Below are 23,653 nucleotides of genomic sequence, written 5' to 3'. Positions count from 1 at the left end.
CAGATGAGTCATATTTGGAGGAGGGGCCTGGATCCAGCCTAATGACTCCCCATTATTGCGCACAATTGCTGAAAGGGAGTTTACGCTGACAGGATTCATGTAGCCATGTAGATAAGAGGGGAGCACTTCGTAATATAAGCAGTTGCCTTTATATTTAGACTATTCCGTCTTACCATGGTGTTTCCTGAGTGCCAGGCAAAACAGAAGTTTTCATGCACTTTAAAAATTGCAATTCTGATAGGGTGGATCCAAGCAGACAAATCCAGATTCAAAAAAACCAGACAAAAACCAGGAAGATAAATGTGTTGCCTCTTTACTTCAGTGGGATCTTTATGTTGACTCCAAAGGAAGCAGAACTGAGCCCTCAACTCCACCGAGTTCAATGGGCTTTGGATCAGACCCCATAGAAACTGATCCCTTATGTTGTCAGCCACATTTTTCTGTAATACGAGAGAGATTGTTCCTTCTTACCTGATTTGGGTCCCAGTCCTGCAAGCTGCTCCATGCAGGTGGACCACCACCCTCTAAAGCTACAGTAAATTCAGGGGGGCTCTGCATGCGTATCAGGGTCTGCCTGCACTGATCAGTTTGCAGAATGAGGACCTTTAATCTCTGCTTCAAAATGAGAGTTTGGAGTTGTGACTGTAAAACAGGGGTAGGTCCACACTGGTTGACAAATTTCCCTAGTACCCTGGCAACCCACTTCTGTAAAAATATTAATGATTATGACAACGATGATGATGATCGTAGTAGACAGGGATATTATTTCTAGGTGTTTTGCACCATCCCATAGAATTCTGTTGAAAAGATGCAATTCCTTTTCAATTCCACTGGTTAATTTAACAAAAATCTATAGAAAAGATACAATTTTCTGTTGAAGCCTATAGGGCTTTTCTATAAGGGTGTGTAGGTGCATGTTCGTTCATTCGTGTGTGTGTGTGTGTGTGTGTGTGTGTGTGTGTGTGTGTGTGTATATTGTATATGTGGAGGTGATATCCATGTGATAAATTGGAGAGGCATTTGGTGATTAAATTTGTCACATATCTGTGACTGCATCCTCCGCCTACTAATCCATCTCCCTATAGTTGCTATTCTAATATTCCAAACCCCTGAGTAAAGAGATCTTTATACCTATCACCCACCATGTATTCCATATAATTTATCACTCTAAATAGTAAATATGTATGTGAAGATCTTCAAAATGATGTCCAACTTCTATAGTCTTCACTTAGACAGAGTTCCCACTAAAATCTGTAAGAGTCATGACAGCTAGAGATAAATCAGTCTTGTGCCCTTTATCCCTGTTCCCAAAACTTTATTTCTGGAAGCTGATGCCTTTCTGTGTCTACATCTTTTTACAGTACAAAAGAAGGTATTTCCCAGTGTTGGGTCATAAATTAATACTGACCATTTCCCAGTTTACAAGTTTAGCAGTGATTCTTTTGTCAACATTAGTGTAACCTTTAATTTGAATTTTTAGAATAGCCATTTTATTTCTCCTTCTCAAAGTTTACAGGAGAATGTAGGAGAAAGATTAGGGTTTAAACAATAAAACCTTCTGTGTTGTGTCTGGAAAAACTTAGTGTGCTAACTAAATGGAAGCTGTACACACTGTACTTTGTTTTGAGGCCTCTTTTCTCTTACCATTGGAGTGTCCATATTTAAACCCAGGAATGCATTGGTGCAAGGTATTTATAGTAGAGCTTTGAACTGCAGGATAATGTTTACATTTTACTAATGTTGCCTCTTTTAGATATTACAAAAAAAGTACCCATCGGGATCCTTCTTCTTTGCCAAATAGCTCCTTTGGCAGAGGTTTCCAGCGGGGAAACAAGAAAAAAGTTGAAACTGCTCAAAAACAAAGATTAAAATTCAGTATGTTTTGATTGGTTGGTGGTGGGTTTTTTTAAAGGACTGATTCAGTAAGAGGCTAGGAGTTAGACTAGGAGAAGGAAAGAAAAGTGGTTATAGGATCTGATTTGATTGTAAAGTAATAGGAAAAACCTAGACTAAATAAAACATAGTTTAAGGGCCCATTCCTGCAATCTTTACTCATACAAGTAGTTGTTACCCCTTTGAGTAGTCCCATTTAAACAATAGGACCTCTCATGTGAGTAAGGATACTGGCAAGCTCTTATCCAATGGGCATTATAAAATTGAGCTTTCAAAGACCATAGTAGGTTTGCTGCCTTACCTGCAAACCCTAGCTCAATGAGTAATTATTTCTTACTCATGTGAGTAGTCCCATTAAAGTCAATGGGACTAATGGAAGTAAGATTACTTCCTTGGGTCTGCATGATCAAGCCGCTATTGTCTTGTGTAGCGCACATTATTACTCAGGGATTCAGCAAAAAATACCTGACCTAAAACACTTACCTTCACTGTCGCCTTGTGACCTATTAATTTGCTTTTTCTACAGACACGAAAATAGTCAACGCCTTTTTGCTTAACGTCCGCAGGTTCCCTGCTTTGTTGTATTTTTGTAACCGGCCTTACGCTCTTGCTTTGTTTAGCCATTTCAAAAACTGGGGTTACGCATAGGGAGCGCAATTGAGGTTTTAACTTCTGTTTTGTTTTGTCTGCTTTCCAAAAAGACGTGTCCAAATAATATATTGGAATATCTACAAAAGGGAATTTTGAAAAGAGCTGCTATTTCACACAGTTTTATGAGATTAAGTGGGAACATTTTAAAAATGTACTTTCCTGACATTTCCATGTAGAGGATGGTTGTTCCTTAATCATTTCATAGGCTTCCAGTGCCGCTTTATCCCCTTACAGTCAAATTCTTCTGTTTATTACTTCAAGGAGTAAGCAGCAGGAGCAGATGAACTTCTAAGAACTAAAGATCCTGTTTTCATGAAAACATCCCTCAGCATTAAGAAACAAGGGAAGACAAAAATCCCAGTAAATAAACTTTATACTGTCAAAATTGTTTCTAAATCCAGGATGCCTCAGTAGCTTAAGTCTTGGTGTGGTGATTTGAACCCATAGGACTTTCTAGTTTAAAAGTGTTCCTGACTGAGCTATATTAACGTATGTCCCATCTATCCCCAATAATCAGTTATGGCTATACCAGTAACTTCTTTTTTGGCTCTCTCTCTTATAGGTAGGACTCAGGGTGTTTTTTGGCAGATCAGGCCAGTGGTTTGGAGACAACGATAATGATGGTGACAAAGTTTCTATTTTCCATGACCTGGATGGTTCAGTGACGGGATATCCAGACACCTTCATAGGGAGGGCAGACAACTACCTGCTTCGTCATCCAGGATGTCTTACTGTCCCACGGTGGAATGGAATGATATGCCGTGGCAAATATGCACAGGTAACACTGGGAGATTGTAATGGATCTGGAGCAGTTGGGAGAGGGTGTTTTTACTAATGGTCTGAATCAGGGCACTAGTGGCAATGAAGCATTTTACCGTCCCCAGTGCAATATTTCAGATCAGTCTTGCTGCAAGCATTAGTACCGTGGATCTGGTTTAGGTAGCGAGAGGAGGTAGCTATGTCAGCGGGAGATTAGCTCTCCCGCTATCTACACCAGCTCTTAGGTTGGCATAAGTACGTCACTCAGGGCTGTGGATTATTCACACCGCTGAGTGATGTTGGTTATACAGTAGTAATTCTGTAATGTAGACCAGGGCTTTGTTTAATATCTGGGGAAAAAGAAAGCAGACTCTCTATCCACCTCTCCATGCCCCTCTGTCGCCTCTAGAGAATATTTTTACAGCCATACAGCAAAGTATATAACCTGCTTTAAAGTTAGTAGAAAATCTTGCCCGGGCCCTCATGCTGAGCATATACACCCTGGTATGTCCTGTGACACCCAGCTAGGGTACTAAGGGAAAGCATGGCATTAATAATGTAAAAAACTTGTTTAGATTTGGACTGGAAGCCAGGTTGGAAGCCAGGTTTGGACTGGAAGCCAGCTGTCTAAGAGGCCTTGACTTAATCACTTAGTCTCACATGATGCCCAATCCTGGAGCCCTTGCTCCTTGTGAATGGGGCTCCAGAATTAGGCCCTTGACTTCAATTTCCCTATCTATAAACGGAGGCTTAGTAGTACTTATTTGCTTCTATAACAGGAAGGTTAAAACGCTCATTTAGTTAGTATTTGTAAAGAGCCCTGAAAACAAGAAGGCCTGTCTTTGTGCTAAGTAGTAGTATTAATCATATTTGACCTAAAGAGAAAATGAGAGAATACAATTTGCTTTATATTGCCATTTCAGTGAATACAAATGTATGGGTTATGAGGGGAAATCACTAGTTTCTTGCATTCCTAGGGCCCTTTTGACTAAAAACACATTAGTCACCCCAAATGTTGTCATATTTATTATTTACATGGCAACTATTAGATGCTCTGCAATCACATGAGAAACGGAACCATGAGGCAGCAGATGTACCTGGCATGGTGTGGGTTGTGTTTATACAGCTGGTATCTGAGCCCGTAAGATGAGATGTGGCTCTCGAAAGGAGCTGTAATATTCTCCTCTGCACTTATGGGGAGATGGGGACTTCATTTCTGCAGTGGCACAGGGCAAAAGAGACATGCCATACGCAAGAAGAGTTATACTGAAAATGCCTGAGCCATTCATTAAAGTGACCTGTTCTTCAGACAGAATATCTTCATTTTGAATGATCAAAAAATGTGATCAAGACTGCCTCCCCTAGTGTTCCCCTCTCCCAAAATAAACTGATGGATATAAAAGACAGGAAAGTATATTTGGGAGCTGGGAATAAGGTCTTACAGGCCACAGTATGTACTGTGAGGGGACATGTTTCTTTAAGAAGATTCTTGTATGTCTGATGGAGAATACTGCACATGCACGTCTCCTCATGCATTCATTAGTCATCACGATGACAGCCAAAGTACAGTATAGCCCAGAACAAAATCCTGCTGAAGTTATTCAAGACTGTGCAGTGTTAGAGGTGCCCCCATACAGCACTGATTAATCAGGTTTGTTTTGTCAGTGGAGAGCAGAGCTATTTCAAAGGATAAGCCTGATCTTGCCCCATTGAAGTCCAGTGAGTTTTTGTTGCTGACTGCAGTGGAAGTAGGATTGGGCTCATATGTATTAACCACATAAATCAGATTTACTCTGTGTGCGTGTGTGTGTGAGTGGCATCCCCATCTCTGGTAACTCCAGGGTTAAATTCAGAATGATAAACAAGTTGGAATCTATATTTTTATTTCTATTTATACTCTTCCCATTATGACAGGTTTCAGAGTAGCAGCCGTGTTAGTCTGTATTCGCAAAAAGAAAAGGAGAACTTTTCTTCCCATTATGGCACTCTACAGGGTGAGGTGGTTTTTCCACCATAGAAACCTTCCTTGGCTGAGTTCAGGCAAGAATAAACATTCACTTCCCTGGGATCTGTCCCTTTACCAGCTCCTTTCACCCAATCAGCATCCAGTTGGGTGAATAAAGTACATACTAAAAGCTTCACTTTATGAGCCCTTAGGTGGGGAAATAGATATGAATCTGAAATGAAAGCAGCGAAGATCATTGGTTCTGCATAATAGGAACTGATTTAATTTGCAGAATAGTCATTTGAGTACTTTACTGCAACACCAGAGTTGCTGGGTCTGATGATTTGTGTGTGCTAAATCTGGCACTATATATTTCAGTGCAAAAGAGTAAAAGAATGAACCCAATCATGGAGAAAGATGAGGAGGCCTTTGGTTTACTTTAATCTTAGAAACGCCATTACAAAATGTGCTTTTCTTTCCCCTCCCACGTAGCTCTCAAAGACAGGACATCCTATTCATCCATGGCATAAGCAGGTGAAAGTGCCATTTCAGTCACAGCTGAACTGAGATGAAGGTATTTAGCTTAGGGACGGGCAAGCTAGGTCATATGAAATATGAACCAAACCCTTCCTTCAGAGCTTAAGCCAAATATTTTTTTGAGAAAGTTTTGATAGTTCACTTCACTGCTTTTTTGTTTGGCTTTTCCCCCCTTGGCTTTGAGCACCCGAAGTGGAAATACTATAGAAAAGTCCATTCCTTCTGCAGTATTTCTAACTCACCCGATTTTGAGGACAACCTGGAAGCTTTTCATTCCTGAGAGAGTTCTCTGGTCTGATTCTCTCCCCTCATGTTGCTTTTCTCTAGCCTACCTGACGCATCGCTGTGTGAATTCCAGAGCTGTCTTTGTTCCTAGATTCCCTTACTCCCACCTGTAAGCAGCCAGCATCACAACCCCTTCCTTGGCCTGGTTTCAGATTGCTGCCTGGAGAGGGCTGCCAGCAGGGGTCCCTGAGGAGCACCAGCACTTTCATTTCCAATATTGCCAACTTCACATGCTCAAAAATCATGAGATTAAAAAAAAATGCTGGAGTCTTTTATTTGCTTTCTAAGTTTTGAGCCTTTCGGAGTCAATGTTTTCATGCTTTACTCTGCTGGAAACCTCCTTTCTGTTTTTAATGAAAACTAAGCTTCTCCAATAATATGATTCCATGAGCTAGGGGTTTAAGAAAACTACCAAACCTAACAAGACTCTCAATAAAATCATGAGTGTTGGCAACTCTGAGTTTCCTACAGAATCTCTAGGACACACTCAAATTCTGTTGGTCCAAGAGTGACTTGGGCGCTTTAAAATTGTTAGACGTTCTGCCTGCCCAGTGCCACGCTGACTTCAGCTGAGCAGTTTAATCCAGGTTTTTATTCTCTTCTCACATGCCTTCCAAGCAGCACCTGAGGAGTTAATCAGAAGAAGCTGGGAAACCTTTTTTTAAAACTACTAATTGGCAGAATAAGCTATTTTCTGATGTAAGCACTAAAAGATAGGGGAATGCAGCAGAGTTGAGGCAGTATAATTTATGGGTTACACTAAAATAGATGTCCTGTTATAAAAATTTAGAGCAATTATTTATTTTTAACAAATTCACCCCACTTGGTACATTTTTCTTCATTCTGTTGGGGTACTCATCTAATAGAGGCAGGAAGTCGTTCCATCTCTCTTAATGCTTTTATTTTGTCAAACATAATTCTAGAGTGGATATTTGCTATTGCATCCTCTGATTAGTTATATATATATTTTTCCACTGGCATCTGCTGACCTATTCAAAACCTAGTTATCCAGTTATGACTTTGATATTTCCATCATCATTCCTGAATGCATACACTATAAAGCAGCCAAGAAATATTGCAGGTAGCTGCTCTCAGAATTTTTCTAAACCATGCTAGGAAAGGTTGCTTTTTGAGGAGATAGAGAAGTCTGTAGAATCCATTAGGGCTCAATATGAATCATTGGGATTTGAGGAGGCTTAAAACCGCCCAGGGTTGAGTCCTTAGAATGAAAAGTCAACAAGCTCTTTCTAAGCTAGTTTGTGTCTTAAGGTTCAATTAAGGGATCCCATTCTGATCTCAGTTACACACCAGTGTAAATGCAGAATAACTCTGCTGACTTCAGCAAAGCGCCTCTGGAGTCATGCTGGTGTAATAGGTATCAGAATCTGTCCCAGCATGTTTTATGGAACTAAAAAGAGATCTTCCAAAGGAATATTGAGGTCTTCAGTATCACTGGCCATTGCAAGCTGTATAACTCCCTCCGTAGACTAAAATTCTTGTCAAGGGAAATAGCCCTTCATTTGGAAGTTGCATGATCCTGGAAAGCTGGTGTGTATGGGGTCTGAAGAAAAACTGCACCTTAGATCTGACCCAAGGTTTTGCCCTTAATTTTGAACTTTGGATTGAGGTTTGATGCCCAAACCCATCAGTCAGCACTATACCAGGAATAAAAACAGTGGCTGAATTAGATCATTAGAAAGGAAACAGATCTTGCCTCAGTCCAGAAGTCAAGAATTTAGTGTGTGTGTGTGGCTTATCTTCACACTCTTTACCCAGATGGATAATAAATAACGTGAGCTGTAAAGAGAATTTCTCAATAATTTCACAATCTACTAAGTAATCTCTCAATGTATATTGAGATGGGACTAAATCCTTCTGGATTAGACTGTTAATCACAGCTAAATGAGTCATTATAAGATTCTCTTTAGGATTCTTCTTACAAAATAGCTGCCTCTTCCCCTTGTGCTAGACCAGGCTCTCATCACTCCTCACATTTTAGAATATTTTGCCCACTTCACTTCCTGCTGTTGGATTTTTTTGTTTGTTTGTTTTTTTTTTTGTTAGCTGTAAACATATATGCTGGAGCGAAAGGAAGCTGGGTTTCTTTTATTCTAGAACAAAGTTCTCTTGCTATGTCTCTTCTTCCTCCTTGGAGAGAGATGATTAGTTCACATATACCAAAGTTCTTGCTCCAGAAATGTATGGAATTTTTTTTTTCAGTTTCAAGAGTTGAGAGTAAAGATATCCTGGAATAAAGAACTGAAGAAAAGGAAAGGGACTCTGTCATGACACTATAAGAAGAGTAGGCAGATATCTGTGTCTGTGTCAAGTTTTCAGGAGACTGGCTGCATTGGGTAATGATATGCAGTCTACAGATATGTCTACACGGCAAAGAAGAACCCAGGGCTGGCCCGTGTCGGCTGACTCCGCCTCGCAGAGCTCAGGCTGTGGGGCTGTTTCCTTGCTGTGTAGGCTTCCGGGCTCAAGCTGGAACCTGGGCTCTAGAACCTTTTGAGGTGCGGCGGGGTTCCAGGGCTTGAGCTCCAACCTGAGCCCAGAAGCCTACACAGCAAGGAAACAGCCCCCCTCCAGCAGTGTGAGTCAGCTGGCACGGCCCAGCAGTGGCTGTCTAGTTGCTGTGTAGACTTTTGACTTCAGCCAGCTCAGTAGTAACCAAAAGTAGCAGTAGTTGTTGTTGGCTATTTTGGGGCTATATAAAATGGACTAAGTTCAGTCCACAGAGAGCAGGCTTCCAAATCATGAAATCACCACTGGAACTAGTGCTCATCAGCATCCTGGATGGCAGACTCGGCAAAGTCAGGGATTGAATAGGCAGAGACTTAGGTTACGTCTACATTACAGACCTTTGAGTAGCACAGCTGTACCGCTGTAAGGTCTTCCATCTAGCCACTCTATGCTGACGGGAGAGAGCTCTCCCAGCGGCATAATTAAACCACCCCCATAAGCGGCAGTAGCTGTGTTGGCAGGAGAGCTTCTCCCACTGACATAGAACTGTCCACACCAGCACTTTTGTTGGTGAAACTTATGTCAGTCGGGGGGGGGGGGTTCACACCCTTGACCAACAAAAGTGCTAGTGTAGACATAGCCTTAGCTCCCGTCTTTTCCCTAGGTGTGATCTATTCCTCCAGGTCAGGGATGAAGTCCACAGACAGGGTGGCATGGGGAAACTTACCTTGAGGCTTCTTATTCAGTCTTGTGGATAAAAAGAGGACTCGACTGTGAGTCTGAGACTTTAACTCCCGTGCTGCAATAAACTCCCCATGGGCTGTCCCCTACACCTGTGTTGAACCCCGTTGGCATCAGTGGGACTGCACATTAGTGCCAGGATCGGTCTGCATGGATTTCGTTGCTGGATGAGGACTTTCAGCGTTTGATAATTAAATAATAAAAATGAACAGGCAAGTTTCAAAGTATCCAGCATATATAAACTCTGTCCTGTGTAGCTAAAAAGTTAATTGATTACAATTCTGGAAATCCTGCATGTGTTGGCTGGAATGGGAAATGAAGTAAGTTTACAAATATTTGTAGCTAACCACAAGGCTTGCATTTTCATTTGAGAATGATACAGTGTTTATAAAGCAACTGTAATTATTATACTTTTAGTTAAGCCTATAACTTTGTCCCAAGACATTTAAGAAAATTTTACTGCCAGATAACTTATCTGACACAAGATGATAAAGAACATATTTTGGAACATATTATAAACTCTTCTATCCTTTCTTGAACCCATTAACAGTAAGTGCAGTGGACAGCCTAGTTCACAACCCTTGATGACTTCTTTTCAACAGTTAAAGAATTTAGGATGCTTTTCTTTTCCGTCCTGGAATGTAAGGATTTTCTGCCTATCCTTGAATGTATTTCATTGTTTGGAAGGCTTATTTTGTTACCTTAATTTTTTATTTTTCTAATATGTGCACTTCAGCTACTACCTAAATATTATCTGATTGCCTGAGACATGTATTTGATAGGGGGAAAGAGCATGGAATATAAAGATTAGAATGACATGATGAATACTACTGACTTTCATGCAGAAAGAGGTCTAGACTAGTATTATTTTGCAGCGTCAGACATGATTCCAACATTCCTTTTCAGAAAAACACTATTCAGTTCAAGAATAATACACAAATTCAAAGACTCTAAGGCTAGAAGGGCCCATTATGATAATCTAATCTGACCTCCTGTGGTGTGGGTTCTACAGAATTTCAATCTGGTGGCAGTGACTGTGATCAATACTGTTTTGACCTCCTGATCTGGGGCTTGTATGTAAAGGGAAAGTGGATTTTCTTTTGGTTTCATAAATTAAAAAGAAGTCTTTCATTTGAATTTAAAAACCATTCATTTTTCCTTGGGCCGTTGAGGAGTGAGCAAATGTGCTTCACTTGGGAAATTATTTTCCTAAATGATACGATTTATGGTTTCAACAGTGAGGGGGAGGGAGAACGAGTTAATTCTAATATTTGGTCTGATCCTAAAAGGTGCTCGGCCCCCAGTGGTACGTCATGTACCGCCAGGACCAGGGATGTAATTACTATTACTCTGGAGCAATCCTATCCAAGTCAATGTAAGTGAGAGCAGGATTTGACAAATGTCTAAAAATTATGGATCAATTTTTTTTGAATGATCTCTTGTGACTTTAGGCCAATTTTTTCAAACTTAGGTGCCTACAGTGAGGCTGCTAAACCCATAGTTATACACTTAACCAAATGTGGTCTTATTTTCGGGGGCACTGGGTATCCTCAGCTTCATTGAAGTCAAGAGGACCTGCAAGTGAAAATCAGGCCACTTTTTTTTGTTGTTGTTATGGAGCTCAGAGTCTATCTATAGACACTCAGGCATGAAATCTCAAGCTGAGACACTTCCAAAAATATCATGCCACAAAGCAGACCAGAGGTTACATAACCCCTGTGCCGGACACCCCACCACTGTCTCTTGTCAAATCAATTTTGTTGTCACCAAGAAGTTAGATTCCAAGAAGGAAGCAGCAACTGGTTGCAACATATTGAGCTGTATGTTATGCCAGACAGAAAAGTGAGGTGCAGGCCACAGCCAGTTTCTTGGCTATGGTTCTTCACGTAGCCTGTGTCATGTCCATGGAGCAACTCCTTTTAAATACACTAGGTTCTCTGTTGAAGAATTATTATTATTATTTTATTATTGTTATTATGTTAGGACCTAGAGATAAGATAAGGACCCTGATGTGCTTGATGATGTACATATTCCTAGTAAGAGACAGTCCCTGCCTTCCTTGAAGAGCTTACAGTCTAAATAGACAAAGCAGAGAACAGATGGGAGGGGAAAAGAGGCACAGAAAGGTGAAGAACCTCGGGTCTCACAGTTGGTTAATGGCAGAGCTTTGATCAGTATCCAGGTCTCTGACTCACAGTCCAGTGCTCTGTCTACTAGTCTTTGTTGGCCCCCTCACATTCTCCCCAGTGATAGTAAAAGCTATTGACAGAAGACTGCCTCCATTTTGCTCTTCTTAAAAGTGTGAAATCTTTGTTTTAGAAAAGGTAGTACTAAATGAATTTTCTTGTAGAAACAGAAGCGTATTCATGTGTGCTTTTTCTTTTAACATTTTAAAGTGCTCGTCGGCTGAAGATGGGTGCACTTTCCTTTTGACTGGTATATGAGATAGTGAAGCAAGATTGTATGTGTCCTAAGCTGCTCCCAATTTACTTTAAATCTTCCAGGGAGTGTGGCTGCACTAAACAATGTTTTAAAGTGCTAACATTACATTAGCAGATCTGAATATACATCTAGCCAGCTACTGCCTTGGTATTCCCGATATGGGAAGGCTGCTGTACATTAGGAGTTCCACCTAAAGGCTAAAATAGCTTTTCAACAAAAATTGGCCTTCACTTGAAGCTAGTGTCAGGGCAAAAATTCATTCTTAGGAGTTGTTTCAGAGTAGCAGCCGTGTTAGTCTGTATTTGCAAAAAGAAAAGGAGGACTTGTGGCATCTTAGAAACTAACCAATTTATTTGAGCCTAAGCTTTCGTGAGCCGATGAAGTGAGCTGTAGCTCATGAAAGCTTAGGCTCAAATAAATTTGTTAGTCTCTAAGGTGTCATTCTTAGGAGTGTGCTGAGGCAATCCACATCCTGATCCCTGTGAGGGAGGGGCACACCTGTTAGGCTCAATGCAGAAGAATAGTGCTGTGGACTAACACACAATTTGAAATGTGAAAAGAGTGGAATAGAGATGTGGATTCCACAACAGATTGTGGGTCTGATCCAAAGTTCATTGAAGTCAATGAAAGACTTCCAAAGACCTCAGTGGGCTTTGGATCAGGCCTGTGGCCCTTCATTTAAAATGTAATTGTTTTGCATTTATAAGGAAATAAGCACCTAGTAATATTTTCTGAATCACCCCTTTTCGCTTAGAGTTTGAGTTATAAACATTGGTGCTCTGGTCCTTTTGTACACCATGAAATGACATGCAGACAGCTACAAAATCTGGTTTTGATGTACTGCATTATTTGAGTCAGAAATGCTTCGGTGGCTTGCAGAAAGTGCTGATGGAACGTTCAGAAAAGCCATTTAAAGGAAATGATGATCAAACACACATGTTAAGGTGAGACCCGGATGGCTTAATGAATGTATGTTTGTTTTTTTCACCCCCAGCTTTATATTCAGGCCAGACGTCCGGAGAATCTGACCTTATCAATTGCCAGAGCGACATACCACTCTCATCCCCTGAGGCTGCAGGGAGTGAATAAAGGAGTACCATATCAACAGTACCAACCTGTAGTGATGCTGGAGCAGGCCTATACCATTCATTGGGATGGGAGAGCACCCGAGGATGTCATTCTGTACCCAATCAACTTCAACAGGTACCACCCAAGATTTCTTTTGAGAGTGTTCTGTCTCTGACATGAGTATTACTACGATGCTTTTCCAGGGTCCTGCTGATTTTCTTTTGGCACAATATAAGCAACTTCTGAGAAAGCTCCAGTAAGTTGTTTATGACGGACACAATTACAAACAAATGCCTCTGTGTTCACTTTACTGCAGCCTTTCTGATGTGCAGAGACTTTTCTCCTTCCAGTAAGTTCTGAAATAAAATCCAGTTTACAACGGGCCTGCTGTCCCTGAAATCGGATCCAAAGGAGCCCTCATGTGCTCTCTCATTTGTTCACTCTAGTTGCTGCACACCCAATTTGTTTCCCATAAATATAAAGTGTAGAAATGTATTTGAATGGAGAGTCGCATTTTCTCTGTCCTAAACACTGCAATTTCATTCTTTATTTGTATCAAGTTTAAAAATACCAGGAGTCTGCTGAAATATTTCAAAAGTGATAAAACTCTATTCTGATCCAGTTTCCATTTTTTCTTGCACTTCCTCTATATAAAACTGGGACATATGCACTTTAGACTTATTTTTCCCCTGCAGGTTGTTCCTTTTTTTTAATAGATCTTTCCTGTTTTGACTATTGGGTAAAGGGACTGATTCTTATCACATGTATATGGGTTTTACATTGGCATGCTTCCATCCACTTCAGTGCAGTTACACCTGATTGGCACTGGTGTAACTGAGAGGAGAGAGAGCCTCACAATATGTGAGGCATACCCATTATTTACATTGTCAAAATAGATATTTAGGTACTATAGTGATAAGCAGCATAGAAAACCCTATAGTTGACACACAGGTTCTTTAGCACACATGACTTCTTGAGTCCTGTTACGATGATAAGAGCAGAGTTGTGCAAACAAACCCTTGCATTATTACATGTTGCCTAATCACATAGGGCAAGAGTCCCGAAGTATTTAGGTGCCAAAGATGTAGGTAGGCATGTAGTGGGATTTTCAAAAGTCCATAAGCAGGTTAGCAGTCTTTGCATCTTTAGGGGGTGCCTAAATACCTATGCAAATCGAACCCATAGAGAATATCTAACTCAGCTCTTCCAAGACAGTTAAATTGCAAAGTTTTAGCTGAAGGTAGCACTTTTGGCTCCGTTTTGAATGGTGTTTGGTTTCCTTTAATTTTTGTGCTGAAAATTTTGTGGGTCAAATTCTGCCCTTCGTTACACATGTGAAACCCCACTGATGTCCATGGAATTGTACGAGGGGGAGGATTATATCTTTTTTTTATTCCTGGTGCAGTGGATAGCACTGGAAATGTATATGACGCTGTACAGTGGGTATTCCACCAGACAGACATTCTGAAGCAGATCTGTTTGATGCCTCTGCTTTGGTTCCTTGGAACTCCTGGGTACGGGTGAGATTTTCTTTTTTTTTCTTTGGTGGGCAATGCATATACAGCAGAGGTGTTTATTCTTTTGCCCAAACAACATCCATTTTGAATACCTGCTGGTAGCTTTGTCCAAATGGCTCACTGCTGCTGCCAGAGAAGGACGTTCCCAATCTCCAGCATGGAGATGCTGCTCATAGAGATGATGTATCCCAGCATGAACTGCTCCATTGTAATCCCAGCAGCCTCCCCCCATGACTGTGCTGAGAAGGTGAAGGTATAGGTCTTGGGGGGGTGGGGGGGTGTATGCATGTCACACCTTGCACACTCTCTTGCCATGGAGGAGCTATTAATATGTCTAAGAGTTTTCAAGGTCTTGTACTTTCACAGAGAAGAAAAGTCAGTATGTCATCTGCGGACACAAGCCCTAGTTCTGTCATTTATTTTCCTATTTTAAAAGTAATTTTCCTTGCAATTATAGAGCTAAATCCTCCGCTGGTGTAACTTGTGACTCTAGGGAAGCCATGCCAGTTTTTACTTCAGTTCAGGCTCTGGCCCACAGTATTAAAACAGATTCAAATTTATAAGCAGCCCTTGGGTCTCTGACAAAACCCAGCCAGAGATCTGGGCCTTTATTCTGGCAGGACATAAATGCATCACATAATCAAAATCCTACAGAGTGTGGTTGGTTTCACAAAAGACAACAAGAAAACCACAATCAAATCATTTGAATGGGGGAAAGCTGTCTGGTTTGAAGAAATACATAGAAAGAAAACCACAATTTTGCTTCATATAAAACTTCTTACTAGCAAGAGTCTAGAAAGAAACAAGTGCAGCAAGTCCCTGTTTGTTCTGAGTAGATTAGATTCTCTAAGTAGGGCAAGAACTCAAATGATGTAATGGGAATGATGAAGAGTTTAGGCTGCACAGGAGAAGCACTGAGAAAAGAGGCTCTCATGGAAGGGCAAAGTAACTGAGGGGAAAAGAGAATTTTGATTAAAAACACTGTCTCTTAAGCATTTCCAAAGTGACCGTTACTTCAGCACAGCATTCTTATTATTTTTGGAATGGAAGAAACAACAAATTACCAAGATAGAGACAATCCAAGTTAGACCCCTTGGGAAGTTTCTACCTGCCTTAACAGGTCTTCCTGTTTGTGTGTGTTTTTTAAACACACAGCACTGTGAATAATCAACCAGAAAATGAACACTCTTGACGTAGTGAAGAATGTACAAACTGCATATTGAGCAAAACCAAGAAGAATGATTGATAAGCTTAATAGCAGTGTCTTGGGAGTAATAATTGCAGTGCAGCTTTATTAAATCATTAAATTATTTTTACCTGGCATTGGTAGAGCAGTGGATAGCTATATCAGGGATACTGATATTTCAGCTAGGCAGCACTGGTGTTTCTGGAATAACTATTTTGAGTTGGCTAAAAGAAGGTCAGGGGGGAAATAAAGAATTTGACAGTGGGATGTGTATCAGGATTTGGATTAATAGTGATGCTGAATACTTGTATTGCCACCAGAAGTTCTGTTAAATCCCAACAGTGGTAATTTAAATTTAATTCAAACATCTGTTTAAAACAGTGATACTTAGACCTCGGTGGTTCAGGAGCCAAATTAGTGATCAACACTGCCCAAAAGAGCCACAGTAGTGTGGATTCATAGTTTCATTTTGTGTGTGTGAATGAATGAATGAATGTACTCAGAGCAAAATGACTGACCAGGTATTCTACAATTGGCTAATAATTAAATCACACAGTGAGTGGCAGGAAACACAGTAAAGAGCCACTTGCAGCTCCTGAGCCTCAGTCTAAGTATCACTGGTTTAGAAGACTGGCGCACTGAAATTCACTAGTTGGTCCAGAGGGGTAAATTGACATGCCTCAGTTGGAGTCAATGTGAATTTACTCCAGGTGAGACTCTAACCCAGTGTGTCTAGCAGCACTGCACAAGCATGTATCTAGGATGCGATTTGGAGCAAAAGCATTTAAGAGGAGCCCTTCCTTTTATCTGTAACTAACTGAAGGCATATCATGGATGTACCTATTCAGTGCTGATTTCAATGGTTACGTGAGGATTACAGTAATTGTGACCCCCACGCACCCTCAAAATTCCTTCAGTTTCCACTAAAAGAAATAAAATGGGATTAAGGAAATCAAACACGAACTTGACCTCTCGAACCACCACTTGCTGCATTTATGGCTCTGCTGTGGAAACTCTTGTACGGGCATTTTGCGTGAAGAAAACTGATTTCCTTTCCAGTGAGAAGTACATGTGACTTATTGGGTATGGCAGTTGATTTGATATAGAAAACCAAGTCATTAAGGTCCGCAGACTGAGCTTTAAATTAGTGGTGCGCATGTCCAGGTTGGCTCAGAAAGGAACTTGTTTGTTTGTTTGTTTTTCTAGTGTATTGGGTTGTCAGATGGATGTGAGTTTTATTATAAGGATAAGATGAAGGTGTGCTATTGAGGTCTCTTGAAACTGTTAACATAGGACCTGGTAACTTGTAAACATTTTGGCAATGAACAGAAAGAGAATACCAACTGGAATTTTAACTATAGGGAATAAAGTCCTGTAGAACCTATCAAAATATTCTGAAGCCTGTTCTTGTCGAGCATAAATTGTGTGTGAAAGTTTCATGAACAGAGACCTAAGACCCCTCCACAATGTGTCCCATCTCACTGTTGGCCGATGTTCTTCATCGAGGCTGTTTCAATGTTCCCTTGGTTTTTTTGTCCTTCATGGAGGGATGGAAATTAAAAACTAGGTTAAGGGCTCTGCTCATTATGAATATCCATTTGTGAAGCACAAAAAACCATAGAGAAGCTTGTTAGGTGAGGGAAAGGGAGGGGGAGAGAAACTGGAAAGCTAGGTGGAGATTATAGGGAACATTGTGTGTCTTTGGTAAGTGTCTCCTCTCAGACTCCGGAGAAATGGTCCAAAGATTGGCACTTCATACAGTAGTCAAAGTCCTTCAATTTAATGACCTAGCCTTTGTCTGTGTGCAGAATCTCTAATCTTGGAAGAGGCTAAAGCAAAGATGATTATCAAATACATGGTGCAGTGCAGTAAATCAGTAGGGTTTATTTGTGTTATCAGGAAAATCTAAAGAGGGCTCAAATCACCTCAAAATAAATGTCTAAAGCATCATGTGGTAAATTGTACTCTGGAAATAGCCTGAAAAGCAAGAGCAATTAGGCTATACGTTCAGCATTACTAATGAGCACCAGCTAATACCACTGTACTTGGTCTGTTAATGCTTAGAGAGAAACACTTTTCCTCCATCCGCTGTGATTCAGCTGACTGAGAGAAATACCAGGGTGTATCTGAATAAAAGACAGACATAATAAATTGATGAGGTCATTTATAGTCAAATCATCACAATCCCCCACAAAACCTCCTTGCAGATGCTCTGATCTGCCTTACTGCCACGGACTGTGGAAACACGCATGGCAGTCTTCATAATGCTTTATTCACCGGTACTGTCTTATGGCCTGCTGCTAAGTGCCCACTGAAATCAATAGAAGCTGATGTACTCAGCACTTCACAGGAGGTGCTCAGAACTTCGTTGCACCTCTGCAAAGGTTTTAGTGGTGGGGAAGGACTGGAGAGCTTTGGTTTTGTACTATTCTGATTGGAAGTGAATGAAATTGGATGTATTCATGTTTTCTTTGCACTCATACACTGGCATAGGGAAGGGCTGAATATTTACATTTCTGTAGAAATGGGCACAGGCGGCCGTGTTTGGATTCTCATTTGTATTAGACTGGGGTCTGAAGGTCGGGTTCCAGGCTGTACCAGAGCTAGGGTTTGTGATCATATTCAATAACGTTGAAATCTTCTGAACAGAAACCAGGGAGAAAAGAGTTATTTTGAATCTGACCCAGAACTCAAACCACAGAGGTAGGTTCAAATCTCCTCTACACCTCCCCTCCCCCCCCCCCCCCCCCAATCTCCATGCCCCAGATTTGAGGTTCTGATTTGAGCCCATTACTAACTTCTAGATGAAAAGGTGGCACTTTACCACTTTCTCCATGTTTAGCAAAGTGAGATCTGGATGAGTGTTTTGATCTAAATGACCTCAATTATCATCATGTGCCCTTCTGTATAAGCAAACTATCTATATTCTCCAGTTCCCCAAATGAAAATCCAAGGCACTAATAATATTTGGCTTTGTATGAGCTGGTTTCAACTTTGAGGGGATTATTGTCTACAGCGGCTTTTTTTTTTTTTTAATATGATTCATGCTTGTAGCTACTTATCTTGTGTACAATTAAATTCTTTACCAGTGATGCAACCTGGAGGAAAACAAAGAAAATAAGACCAGGCTAGAATGAGCCTGTTGCAAACATCCAAGCTGATGGAGACTTTTTTTAAGTTGTGGTTTTATTCTTTTATATATTAACTAGTATATGAGCAACACTTTGCTTCTACCATTATTACCTGGACTGATAAATATACAGGCAGATGAAAACAACTTTTCTGCAAATCAAATTGCTACTGGCTACTGAGGGCTGCAACCATCTTTTTGTTTATATATATATATATATATATATATATATATATATATATATATATATATATATATATATATATACACAGTAATTAGCACGATGAGTCTCTGATGGCTGGTTGGGGCCTCTAGTGCAGCCAGGATACAAATAATAAATAATAATGTGCTATTAAATGTGAGTTAGGGTATCCTAAATCTGTCCCTAAATATGCTGATTATATCCCAGCTCAAATTCAATTATCCAAATAACATAAACATTAGTAAATATATTTAAACTCCCTGTGTCTCAAAAATAATTTTTCTTACTTATCTTTGATCCATTAGGCTAATCAAATAGATTGGCGCTGTAGTGAGCTGTTTGACTGTTAAGAAAGGAGCTGAGATGTTTACTGGAACTTCGGAATGCGAGTTGCTTAGCTGTAGTTACATACGACTGTAGTAGCATCTGTGAAGCTGTAGTAGCTGTGAAACAGCGTTTGTCACCCTCTGTCCCCGAACCTGCCCACTTCTATGCTCAGGGCTGGCCTGAGGATATTGGGGAAGGTTCGCGAGGTGACTCTTGACTGACTCCATTTTACGTAATAACCCTATGGAAAGAATGTGTGGCTCAGGCAATCTGTAGATCCATCCCTACCCCCAGCCTTCCATTGCAGATGCAGAACCCAGCTGCTTGTTCTTTTCTATCCTAGCAAGTGATTTAGTTGTTTCATTTTCAAGGCTGTCTCCAGGAGGAAAAGGGCTAGACATGTTACTTTTCTTTTCTCACCCACTGGAAGCTGAGATTTTTCTTTCTTTTTTTTTTTTTTCTCCCCTTCCCCCAAACCAGCGGGTCTTGTGACTGTGAATTTCACAGGGCCCACAGATTAGTTCTCACCATATGTGTATGTGACATGTTCACAGAAAAAATAGTAATACAGTACTGGATAAACCAGTTAAGGAGAGAAAATTGGGAAAAAAAATTGTTACTGTCAAGAAAGCCAGTGTGTTAAGGAAAAAATATGATGTCAGTGAAACTCCTAATATTACAGGATTTCTTTTTAGTCTGAATGTAAGGCTCTATGAGCCAAATACTGTGCTGACTCCTCCTCAATGCCTGCTAGCTATCACCAGTAGGGTTGGAGCTTTAATTTGTTGGACCTCAAATATAACCCCCTCTGCCTAAAGTGGCATAAATGTGAAAATGAAACTGTGTGTGTGAATATTAACGATCTCTGCATAGATAATGCACAAATTTAGGCTCTCTTAGCCTCCAGAAAGGCCATTTTAAGTTTGGTTCACACCGCTCTGGTAACGTAACATGCTCTCCCTTTGTCACTAGAACTGTAGCGAGTTGTTTTCAGAAGTGGCTAGTCTTAACAAGGCCTTGAAAAGGAAAATTGCTGGCTGTTTGCCTGGTAGCTGTCTTGTCCCTGTGAGGACTTGACTTGAATGTGCTTAATGGACTGGAACTGAAGAAAAAGCCTGAAAAAGAAATTTGAGAGGAGTGGGATGGACCGCTCTAGTGAGCCAGTGGGACTCAAGGCCAGTCTGCTGAAATGTAAGGGGTTTGAACTGGGAGAGGGGGTGGAGGGGGGGCAGTGAAGGTACTCTCCAGTTTGTTCTCAGCCTTTTTTCCAGTCATGAGAGTGGGGAATATATCACACTCCCCTTTCCAAGTCAAGCACTGGAGTGGAGTTAGCCTTCAGGAGATGGCTGCTGTGTTGTTAACTTGGCTGAATGTGAGCTTTTGGTGGACAGATAACGAGCCTGCAGCCAGACAGTTCACTGTATCTGAAGACTCCTAGGAGACGTGAACCGGTCACTCAAACTGCCTTCTCACTGAGGTCAATGGGAAATGCAGATGCTGAGCACCTCTTGGGATTTGCTGCTAAAATGGAATGAAAACTTTGAGTATGATCATTTTTTCATCGTATTCACTTCAGAATTCTCTCTGTGAGATTGGTATTACCCATTCGGATATTAACTTTCACAGGAGTGCGTGAGGATTTATATTTGAAATTTTCCTATTGATGTGAATAGGAATCAAATTGCTAAGCCCTTCCACACGCTTTGAAAATACATTTAATTGTGCTTGTATAGGTTTGGGGGAGTGGGGAATTAGAGGGCCATTTTTAAATCAGAGTAGCAATAGTTTGGGGAAAACTGACTTAGTGAGCAAAAATCTCCCATTCTCCTAACTTTCATATTTTGGAAATCAGTTAATCTTTATTAATTCCCAGCATGTGCTGCAGGCAGCTCTAACCATTGGATTTTTTCCCCTCTGATATTTAGGCTATGTCTACACTACAGACCCTACAGCAGTATAGCTGCAGCTGCACCGCTGTAAGATCTCCCGTGTAGCTGTTCTATGTTGCCAGGAGAGAGCCCTCCCACCAGCATAATTAAACCACCCCCAACGAGTGGTGGTAGCTATGTTGCGGAAGAGCGTCTCCTGCCGACATAGTGCTGTCAATACCGGTGCTTTTGTCGGTGAAACTTATGTTGGTCAGGGGTGTGTTTTTGTGTTTTTTTTTTTCCACAGGCCTGACTGACAAAAGTAGTACTTTTATCAGTAAAAGTGTAGACATAGCCTAATTCTCTAGCCACATTCTGTTCTGCACTGGTGTAGAGTTACTCCAGTTTTAAACCAGTGACATCAGGATTTGATTTCTAGATTTCATAGTCATCAGCCATAGAACAAGTCATGTCAACAAAATCTTCATGGTTGTTTTCAGGGGCAGAACTCTGCATCTTTTAGAACCTCCAGTAGCTAGGACAGTATCAGGGCTCCTTATGTTCTCTTTAGGCCAGCAACTATGGCTATGTCTGCACTGAGCAGCTTATAATGGCACAGCTCTGCCGCTAATGCCATGCTGCTGTAAGATATGCAGTGTAGCCACTCTTTGTTGGCAGGACAGAGCTCTCCTGCCGACAAAATAAAACCACTCCTAACGAGGGGCTGTAGCTTTGTCTGTGGGAGACGCTATCCCGCAGACAAAGCACTGTCCACACCAGTGTTTTTGAGGGTAAAACTTTTTTTTGGTCAGGCGGGGCGGGGCGGTGTGCGTGTGTGTGGGTTGTTTTTTTTTCCCTCCCTCCCCCCACTCCCGCCACCCTTGAGCGACCAAAGCTTTCCTGATGAAAGTGCACTGTAGACATAGCGACCAAAGCTTTCCTGATGAAAGTGCGCTGTAGACATAGCCCCAGGGACATGTTCAAACACATGTTGGTCAGATCTGACATTCCATCCTCTAGAGGGCAATGTTCCACCTAAACCTATATGGTGCAAGAGCTTTGTAGGAGAGGGCAGCAAGCAGATGTACGCTCCTGTTAAACTTACTTTAGCCGAACCTCTTGTCTGTACCACTCCAAGTTATACCATTCTCACTTCAGAGGCAGATTTATCACCATGCCACAAAAATCAGGCATTACTGTATTTCCTTGTTTATTCCTAAAAACTACTGGCATCAGTTATGCAAAATCTAGAAACTGTGAATATAAGATACTTTGTGTGTACTAAGGGAATATTTCAAACTTTTTCCTCTGTGTATTTCATTTGGGGCCTTAGGCAGTCCTCTGGGTCTTCTGGAGCTGTGCTTTGGACTCAGCTGTAGAGGGAGGTTCAGCTTTTGCTGGAATTACTATGGGACTCAACAGTAGTAAACTATAGATCTATCATGTGTCCAATAACAGGAAATCTCTGAATCGCTTCTCTTTCCTTCTTCCACTTCCCCCTTGTTGCTTCCTGTAAATTTGATCAAAAAATTCAGCAGCTGGCAACAGCGAAGAGAACTTTTTAAACATTTTGGTATTTTTGCTTCACTTGGGGAGTCAGAACAGCAAATGTCAATACTGCAATAAAAAAGGGTCACAAGACCGCCATTTCCAAGAGAAAATAAACAGTGCTAAGCAAACTCATTTAAAAAAAAAAACCATGAAACACACTGTGTGGACTGTTGAATGACAGTAACACAGGAGCAGAAGCTGCAGCGTTGAGATATGCCTGTGCCAGTAGACATTTTAAATATTCAGTTTAATATTTGAAAATATTTGGTAGGACTCAGTAAACCTTGACTTTGTACCAGTTCTTATTTAGCTTTGCTTCTTCAGGTGCCAAAAGTCTGGGGAAAAAACAGAGAGGAAACTGACCTCCCAAAAAGTTTTTTTTTTTTTTTAAATCCCCTACTGTGAGAATGAATGGAATAATGTCACTAGTAAATGTTGTAAACACAGCTATTTTCTCTTTCATTAAAGCTTCTAAAATATGAATTTGATTTTAATTTTATTTTAAAAGGTCAACTCCAAAAAAATCAGACTTTCTGCTTGAAAATTGTTAACCCATTGTTACAAGTAAATCCCCATAACTGAAAGAAAAAAAAATCTGTTTACTTTCTACATTTGACAGCATTTTATCTACAGTTAGTTTCACTACTTCCTTTTGTACAGTCTGTTAATCACCATCACCTTTTATTTTGATCTTTCATTCAACATGAGGGAGTCTAAAACTGCAGATTCTTGCAAGTGAAGTACCAAAAGATGAATTAAAATCAGTGGCATCCCTTTACAGATATAAAAAGATAATATTTGTAAATGTTTCCCTTTATGATAACCAGAGCAGATCAGAAAAGTGATGGAGGAACACAAGCCCTATTGGCTTTCAGTGGTCACTTAGTGGCTTTGGAAAATCCCAGCTGATATTGCTTACATGTTAGGAAAGGTGGAACATGGCCCGTTTGGCTCAGAGATATATGCCAGTCTAAATTTAGCTTGATCCATCTGTGAGTTCTAGCTGTTACTTCTCCAGCTGAAAACGAGAGTCCAAACAGAGAGGTTTAAGTTCAGAAACACTGAGGAGCCATAATTTAACTGCT

General features: G+C 40.7%; 1 protein-coding gene across 1 annotated transcript in view; it reads left to right on the top strand.

Annotated features, from left to right (window-relative positions):
- The window catches only part of LOC144271111 (cell surface hyaluronidase CEMIP2-like), a 73,381-nt gene that overhangs the window by 30,975 nt on the left and 18,753 nt on the right, over window positions 1-23,653 (top strand). Inside the window, exons 17-18 of the mRNA XM_077828218.1 lie at window positions 3,107-3,322; window positions 12,714-12,922. Coding sequence (XP_077684344.1) covers window positions 3,107-3,322; window positions 12,714-12,922 — 425 coding nt within the window. The remainder of the gene's footprint in view (window positions 1-3,106; window positions 3,323-12,713; window positions 12,923-23,653) is intronic.

The sequence above is a fragment of the Eretmochelys imbricata genome, chromosome 10, assembly GCF_965152235.1.
Source record: "Eretmochelys imbricata isolate rEreImb1 chromosome 10, rEreImb1.hap1, whole genome shotgun sequence".
In the NCBI taxonomy this organism is placed as follows: domain Eukaryota; kingdom Metazoa; phylum Chordata; order Testudines; family Cheloniidae; genus Eretmochelys; species Eretmochelys imbricata.
Note: the sequence above shows the minus strand (reverse complement) of the source record. Positions and strands in the feature narration are given on the sequence as shown.